We start from the raw sequence: 8,842 nt of genomic DNA on the forward strand, positions 1-8,842 counted from the left end.
CTCACACCACGATCACTTGAGTGTGTATATATATATATATACACATTACACAGTCATCTCGGCTCAAGGTTATTTGGGGTTGAATAGTTCAATAATAGATTGTGACTTTTGTGACAGCATTTTCGTAGAAAGTGGGTAGAGTAGACTGCCAGGTCTGTCTTGAGTTCTGTCTCACCAGCCAAGCCTGACCGCTTTGGCCCCGGGGAGACTATATAAAGAGCTCAAACTGGTGATCCTTCCCATAGCATAGACCACTAAATACCCCTATAACTCTGAGGCCTCTCTGGACAGAGACAGAGCAGCCAACCATCAGGGGCTAGGGGTGGAACGATCACCTAACTCACGGATCGGATCGGATTTTTTAAAATAAAAACAGCTTGGACTCCAGTTTGGGGCGCTCCTAACAACTGTTCACATTAAAAAGGCACTTAACTTGCCCAGGTGGCAAGACCCTCCCCCGGGGTCTGCGCGTTGTGGCACCGTGTCGACTCGGCTCGTAGTGACGGAGCCGCCATTGCCACTAGAATCTGAATATGAATTACTGACTTTGAATTTGAATTGCTCAACTTGAATTTAAAAAATGAATTTGAATCACATAATTTGAATTTGTATTGTTTAACTTGAATAACTGAATTGAAAAACAGAGTTAAACAATACAAATTCAAATTATGTGATTCAAATTCATTTTTTTAATGTAAGTATTAAAAATGAGCAATTCAAATTCAAATGTCAGTAATTCAAATTCAGTTTCTAGTGGCACAGATCTCTGCCCATATATATCTTCTCTCTGTCTGCATCAACTTCTGTATGTATTCCCCCCCCTAGAGGGAGGTGTTGCTACAACCTGTAGCCTAAAGGAGGCCTTCATTTAAAATAAATAAATAATAAATAAATAAAAATCAGCCATGTTTGGAGAGGAAGTAACAAATGTGAAAGAGTTTAAAACATTATGATAAATTAATAGATTATTATTCAACATTGATTGATGGATTGATTATGTTTTAAACAATAACAGGGTAGTAACTTCTGAGTAAAAAGCATTTGCAAACAAATAATACAGGTTGTTGAAACCGAAGTCAATTAGGATTTATTTTATTTACAAAACAAGTTTTCTTTATAGAGACATCATCATAATAATGCGCATATCATAAAAATAACTCCGGTCGCTGGACCCAAGTGACAAACAGTTAAGAAATTAGAGAGAGCCGCACGCTAAAAAATATTTTAATTTACAAAAAAGTAATATATTCATTCATTCATAGCCATTCTATACAAGGTTCAGTAGAGTGCCTGTGCTCTGGTCAGGCCAAGCTGCTCCTCCTCCAGAGACTGCTGGATGTGGACCGTCTGGCGGCTGACCAGGGAGGACAGCTCCAGCAGTGCTGAGAACTCCCTGAGGGGGAAGGACACCCTACGGTCAGAGGAGCTACCAGCACCAAAGTCACATCACAACAAGTCATTCATTTCATATCCTCCTCGTTTCTTTCACATTGCCTGTCCATAGTGTCAATTTACTTAGATTCCATTCACAAATGAATCATCAAGCGCTGGTTTCCTAGACTGTCTAGTCCTAGATTAAAACACAATGAAGATTAATTCTTTCTGTTGAAAGTATCAGTCAGAACTAGGCTTAGTCTGCAACATTTGCAAAGTAGAGACCAAAAGGCTAAACACATACCCTTCATTTGAATGCCAAAAAATCATCAAGTTAAAGTACAAGATTCACTAACCAGGACTCAATTGTTTGTTACCAGTCACATCAACAGACTAACTTAAGCAGTGACAAAACTAATGTATGCATGTCTATCTGTGACGAAAAAAGTTTCCAAAAAGAGAAATAAAGCATTCATTCATTTCTACTGATACTCTGTGGTCATACCCTGAGAGCTGCTCACTGATGTCCTGGGCAGCAGTCTTCACCCCCCTCAGGCACTCAGCAGACGTGGCGTTGCCATGCAGAGCTCCCAGGGTGCACTGCTGTAACACTTCCTCACTCTCCTTCAGGCTCGCCTCCGCTTTACCTGAGAGGGCGAGAAGAACCGTGGGTTTCATCACAGGCATGGTCACCAGGAATGACCACAAACACTGTAGACAATCGCCTTTTTTACGTGTAGAAAACTTGACCCTCTTCAGGATTCCATTTCACAGTTGTTTTTTCTTTACCAAATGCTCTGAACTCTGCTGTATTGACTGAAGGAAATAAACTTAAACCAACCCAGGAATTCTCTTCTGTCCCCCTCAATGTGGAGGTTCTTTACAGGCAGCTCATGGCGGGTGGTGTCCACTGCTGTGCCAAAGGATTTGTATTCTTCTGTGAAGCGCTGGGCAGCCGCAGCCACAGGAGTTAATGCTGCGATCTGAGGACAATAGAGCACACACATATTCCTCATCAAAGCCTGGAGCTGATGACAGACTTGGATGTTTCAATAAACCTTTTCAATGCCACTTCAATCACAAATCATTCATTTAGTATCAGTTGAAGATACAAAAAAAAAAAGACGATAACACAATTGTTCAACACAAGTTGTTGACATTAAGTCAAATCAAAATGCCATGGGAGAGAAATCAAACGGCTCAGAAACAGGCGCCTCTGACCTGCAAATCCAGCAATTCATTCATCTGCTTGCGCTTTTCCAGAAGAAGATACTGGCGCTTCTTCTCATGGACCTGCTTGCGTAGCTTCTCCTCTTTCTCCGTCATTGCTAGGATACGCCCCTCCGCTTGTGCCTTCAACTTCTCTGTGTTACTCTCCATCTGATTTCAAACACCAGTCCATCATGATAAGAGTCCTGAAGGTAATAACATCTACTGCGATAATAATATATATCATATATGCCATTTAGCTGTGAGTGCATACATGTCAGTATATATGGGATTCCCAGTGGGAATCAAACCCCCAAGCTAAGCGTTGTTAGTGCCATGCTCTACCAGCTGAGCCACAGTGGACCACATGACGCTGTCCCACTTGGCTGTCTTGAAAATAGACAAAACAATAATCGTTTTTTCCTCAAACCTTGGCTGTGATGTAGGTTAACAGGAATGTTTGCATTTCGACAATTCTCTTCTCATCTTCGCTGTTCCTCTGAGGTTCTCCTGCATTCTGTAACACTGTCTTCTCTGAAAAACAGGTAAAGAAAAGCATGGGACTGGGTGTTATTACCACTTCACATTCATCAATCACCTTCATGACCTGAATTAGAGTGAAATATACCTGTCTCCCTTGTAAAAGAGGTATTTTGTCCTATAATATAATAATATATGCCATTTGACGCTTTTATCCAAAGTGACTTACATTGCAGTGAGTGCATATACATTTCTCAGAATATATGGTCCCAGCGGGAATCAAACCCACAACCTAAGAGTTGTCAGTGCCATGAAACGAAAATGCATGGGGTTTACCTCTAATGATTGAAAGATCAAAGTCTGGGCGCTTAACGTGGCCGTCTAAGATTGTGGATTGTAGCACACTTAGTCCCATTTGTGAAGTCTCAAGTAGGCTGGACATCATTGCTGAAAGATAAACAGGCTTAAGTGAATGGCAGTACGCTCACAAACCAAACACCTTTTCATAATATTATGCCCACCATTATCGACCTGTGGGGTATTCCATCAACGTCGCTAAAGGAAAATCTAGGACTTTGCTTTTGCGACGTTGATGGAATATCCCACAGGTCAATAATGGTGGGCATAATATTATTATTAAAGTTGACGGAATACCCCCCTGGTGGGATCATAGCATGACATCAATGCCCAAAATATAGGAACATCAAATAAGCATAGTGTTTCTGTCTCTCTCACTTTCTGTTTACACACAATTTTTCTTATTATACACAATGCCTCAAACAAAATATACTGCGGATAATAAAGTCATCATCTGATCTAATGGTAAACATAAACATGGTTATTGTCAGGGGTTATGGTATGGACAAACTTAAAAGGAAATCACTTATTCATGACGTACGAGTTGGAAGACTTTGAGGCGCCATTGAGCGTCTTGGGGGAGTGCCCATCCGTGGTTTAACCCCACCCGGCTTCTGAGGCTGGCCTTGGTGGCAACACATTGGTGGCCTCATTGGTCAGTGAGCTGCTCTGTGGACAGACAGAGGGATGCAACCGGATAGAATGTTGATATGTTAGAATCAATTCAATGCTTTGTGAGATTTGACTATAAATTCAGACAGTAGGCAATAGACTAGATTTGCTAAATGCATTATCTCAAAATGCAACATCTCCAAAGGGTTGTAGTTTCTCGTAACCAATGACAAAAACAAAAAGCATATATAGGCCTAGAGGTAATTAATGAGACAAGTCATGAACTAAAACATCTTACCTTAGAAAGAGGTGCTTTTGCAGGCTGCAGGTATCGAGACTTCACTGCTGTACTCCCAGCTGAGGACGAGGAGAACGTTATTTGTAGCATCAGAACTTTTGATGAATATGACAGTTTCATGAAACTTTAAAAGTGTATTTCACAAAGGCAACGTTAGCTAGTTCAAGGAAACTTACATTTGATTTTCTTTCTAGCTCCATTGTTATTGGGGTTGCTGTTGTCGCTCTCTTTAGAACTGCAAGAATTTGAACAAAAGTTAGGGAATTGTCATTACAACCCTCCACACTGCACGGCAATACTTATTTGTAATTACTTCTGTCAGTTAACAACAAAAACATTAGCTGCGTTCGTAAATTCGCTCTGGAAATCTGATCAGCACTCATGCAATGCCTCTTGTCCAATCAAATGACTTGGTCCCTTTATGACGTTGAATCCAGTGTGCGCTCCGGCGCTCTCAGAGCGAATTAACGAACGCAGCCATTAGCACAGCAGCAGAGAGCTCCACTGGTAGCGGCTGCGTCTAGCCTGTTCACATCATTCTACTGCAGTACATACATATATCTTTTATCTAATTTGTTAATAATATAGTTCGGTACCTTTCCAAATCAGCAGGAGTTGTTTTTTAAATTTTATATTAAAAGGCATCCCATTGTTTTTGGTTTTAAGGCGGGGCTACGTAGGCAGAAGAACACTTCTGTTCTTCAAAATAAATCCTCTCCTCCTCCTCTCCTCTCCTCTCCTCCTCTCCTCTCCTCCTCTCCTCTCCTCTCCTCTCCTCTCCTCTCCTCTCCTCTCCTCTCCTCTCCTCCTCCTCTCCTCTCCTCCTCCTCTCCTCTCCTCTCCTCTCCTCTCCTCTCCTCCCATCCCGTCCGTCTCTCTGTCCGTCCGTCCGTTCCCCTATTTCAAGCGCTCTATGAGTTCCTGTGTGAGGCCGAGGTTGAGCAGCTGCACGGTGGAGAGCTGGGCCAGGTGGGGGGAGGCCTTCAGCAGCCGCTCCCAGCACAGCTCCAGCAGGCTGGGCACGACCAGCCAGATCTTAAACAGGGAGCCAGTCCGATTTCTCTCGTGGATGTTCACCACGCCACCGTGGATGTACATGCAGCCAGCCGGGGTGACGGCAGCACAGTGGAAGTAGGCGGGCTCCGGCATCACCGCCGGCAGTTTGGTCCACTGGAACGTCTGCAGGTTCATCTTCCACAGGTCCGCCAGGATCAGCTCCCCGTCGTGCCCGCCGCACAGGAACACGTCGTTTCTTAACTGCACACAGCTGTGACCTCTCCTAGGAGCCGGGTACCCTATTTGATCATGAGGCTTGGTGGCGATCTCTTCCCACGAGTTGGTCTCCAGATTGTAGGCGTGAATCTTGTCCAGAGGGTAGTTCGTCCAGGAGGTCTCTCCCAGGATGTAGATCCTCTGTCCGTCGTGTGCCATCTCATGCCTGTACCGTTCCCCCGGCAGGGGGTTGTTGGGCTTGAGGTGGATCCACTCCCTGGTGGTCAGGTCCAGCCTGTACAGGTCTGTGCTGTAGTTGTACCCTGTGGTTCCTCCAAACACATACAGGAAGCCGTTAATGATGGCCATGGCCTGTCCATATATTTTGTTGGGCTTCGTTCCTCGACAGTTGAGCAGCGACCACCGCTTGTACTTGACGTTGTAGACGTGTGTGTTCACCCCGAACGGGATCCCGGTGCAACCTAGCAGGTTGTTGCCGTGCAGAACGGCTGACATGGACATGCGTGACATGGCCAGCTCCATCATGTAGCCCTCTGTGCGGATCTGTTGCCAGGTGCTCGTGGCGAAGTGGTACCTGAAGTGGTACCTGAGCCCGGCGTAGTCGGGGTTGTACCCTCCGAACATGTACAGGTTGGTGTTGTCGGCCACGCAGCGGTGGCCGCTCATCGCGGGGGGAGTACGATGACCTGCTACTCGGAGAGGAGGCCTCTCTGACAGCTTCTCGAATCTATTCCGCTGGTCCTCCATGTTTCCCCAGATCCAAGTCAACCGGAGAAAAAAAAACGTTACATAAAAGAGTTCTAGACAGAATCCTACTGTGTTCAGACCGTGTGTGTGAGTGTCTGAGGCGGCTTGGCTAACGTTGTCTGTCTGGGCGCAAGTTGTCATCCGCAGCACGCGCAGAGGGTTTGAACTCCAACGGTCTCTGCTCCGATTGGCTGAGCCGCGCGCGGCCAAAACAAACGACACGTGACCCTCCCCGCCTCCTGACGTTGACAGCTTTGTCATGTACCCAGAGGACAGCGAAGTACACCTCGCTAATACAGGTCAACATGTCGAAGAAACTCATTTATATATGGGGACCCGTCGTCGACAGTGCTTAACGTGGTGGAACGCTCCTCAGTTGGTAGGAGCGGCCCAAACTGGAGTCGGAGAGTGGTTGTATGGCACCTAGTAGGTTTACCACAGTACCTTTGATCAGCGTGCGTAAAGTTCCACTTTTCCGAATACAGTCACCAAGGCACGCTGCAAGCGCTATGGTTATTCGAAGTGAATGGAGCTGGAAATAGCCCCGTTGTCCAGCTGAAGCCCCGTAACGTCTGGGTCAAGACGACCATACGAATTATAGAAATAAACAAAGATGTAATTGATAAAAGGTGCTATATAAAGTTTATTATTATTATTATAAATCCTAGAATTCAAAAACAAACATATAACAGAACACTCAAGAACACCAACAGAAAATGAAGAGAAGTTATTGTCACATCAAAACTTTACAAACCATTTCAATTCAATTCAACTTTATTCGCCATGTGCAGCACTAGGAACATGACTTGGTAGTCTACCATGCTGAACAGGCTACAGTACATACAACAGCAAGACGACAATACAACAATACTCAAGACAAAATATACAGTACCAATATGAGTGAATAAATATACTGTACAACTTAGTGCAAGAACATGTAAAGTGCAAGGTCCAATGATCAGGAGTTATTGAGGAGGGCTGTGGCTTTGGGGAAAAAACTGTTCAAGTGTCGTGATGTTTTTGACCTGGTGGCCCTGTACCGCTGTCCAGAAGGGAGTAGTTCAAACAAGCTGTGAGGTGGATGTGAGGGGTCAGCCACAATCTTGCGTTCTCTCTTCAGTGATCTGGAGCTATGGAGGTCTGTGATGGGAGGCAGGGGGCAGCCGATGATCCGCTCAGCTGTCTGTACGACTCTTTGTAGCTTGGCCTTGGATCGGGCAGACGCAGAGTCGTACCAGACAGTGATGGAAGATGTTAGGATGTTCTCTATGACGGCCCTGTAGAACTGGACCATGATGTGACGACTGATGTGGAGTCTCTTCAGCTGACGGAGGAAGAACAAGCGCTGCTGGCCTTTTTTAACTAGATGGGTGATGTTGTTATCCCATTTTAGTTTGTTGGAGATGGTAGTGCCCAGAAACTTGTAATTCATCCATTATTGTGATAGGGGAGTTATTGATGACCAGTGGAGAGTGAGTTGGAGCCTTTTCCGGAAGTCCATAATCACCTCCACTGCCTTGGTGTTGTTGAGTTCCGGTTCATTGGCTGCAGACGAGGACACCAGGCAGCCGACCTCCCTCCGGTAGGCGGTCTCGTCATTGTCATTGATGAGGCCAACCATGGTGGTGTCATCTGCATATCTGATGGTCTTGACAGATGTGTCACCAGAGTCATTGGTGTACAGGGAGTAGAGCAGGGGGGAGAGCACACAGCCCTGAGGAGCACCGGTGTTAACTGTGCAGGGCTGAGACAGGTGAGGGCCCATCCTGACATCCTGCCTTCTGTTGCTGAGGAAGTCAGTGATCCACTGACAGATGAAGGGGTGGATATTCAGCTGTATTATGTACACTATTTAATTGTTCTAACAAACATATTCATTAAATATCATCTGTTCTATAAATTAACAGAATTAATGACCAATATTAAAAAAAACGTACATGTTCTAATCATATCACTATATTATGTACAAAAAGGTAGAAAGTATAAATACAACTTTAACATCTTAAACTTTAACAACTTTAAACTTAAACAACTCTAACAACTTTAACATCTTAAACAACTTTAACATCTTAAACAACTTTAAATTTAACAACTTTAACTTTAAAAACTTTAACATCTTAAACAACTTTAACATCTTTAAGTAAAATCTAAAGTTCCGGTCCTTCCCTCTTTTTAGAACACTTGTGTTGCTTCAGAGTATCTGACCGGCTGAAGCTCCTCCCACACTGGGAGCAGTGAAAAGGCTTCTCTCCAGTGTGAGTGCGCTGGTGTACAGACAGGTGTGCTGCTTGACTGAAGCTCTTACCACACTGGGAGCAGGGATAAGGCTTCTCTCCAGTGTGAGTGCGCTGGTGTTTAGACAGGTGTGCTGCTTGACTGAAGCTCTTACCACACTGGGAGCAGTGAAAAGGCTTCTCTCCAGTGTGAGTGAGCTGGTGTCTCTTTAGATCACATGACTGACTGAAGTTCTTACCACACTGGGAGCAGTGAAAAGGCTTCTCTCCAGTGTGAGTGCGCTGGTGTACAGACAGG

The 8,842-nt window shown here is 44.8% G+C and overlaps 2 protein-coding genes across 2 annotated transcripts; both read right to left on the minus strand.

Moving 5' to 3' along the window:
- Positions 1-1,278: 1,278 nt before the first annotated feature.
- Positions 1,279-3,510, minus strand: LOC308163643 (HAUS augmin-like complex subunit 8; the record flags this gene model as incomplete). Its single annotated transcript, XM_080537816.1, has 6 exons — positions 3,400-3,510; positions 3,014-3,117; positions 2,596-2,754; positions 2,216-2,357; positions 1,880-2,021; positions 1,279-1,393 (listed from the first exon to the last, which is right to left on the minus strand). Exons 1-6 carry the CDS (start codon positions 3,506-3,508, stop codon positions 1,279-1,281), a joined length of 771 nt encoding a protein of 256 aa, XP_080393942.1. The 5' UTR covers positions 3,509-3,510.
- A 1,717-nt stretch (positions 3,511-5,227) lies between these two features.
- Positions 5,228-6,310, minus strand: LOC308164272 (kelch domain-containing protein 10-like; the record flags this gene model as incomplete). The annotated part of the gene is made up of 1 exon (XM_080538409.1): positions 5,228-6,310. One exon carries the CDS (start codon positions 6,308-6,310, stop codon positions 5,228-5,230), a length of 1,083 nt encoding a protein of 360 aa, XP_080394535.1.
- Between the last annotated feature and the right edge of the window lie 2,532 nt (positions 6,311-8,842).

Source organism: Nansenia antarctica, assembly GCF_963989245.1.
Source record: "Nansenia antarctica genome assembly, chromosome: 8".
In the NCBI taxonomy this organism is placed as follows: Eukaryota; Metazoa; Chordata; class Actinopteri; order Argentiniformes; family Microstomatidae; genus Nansenia; species Nansenia antarctica.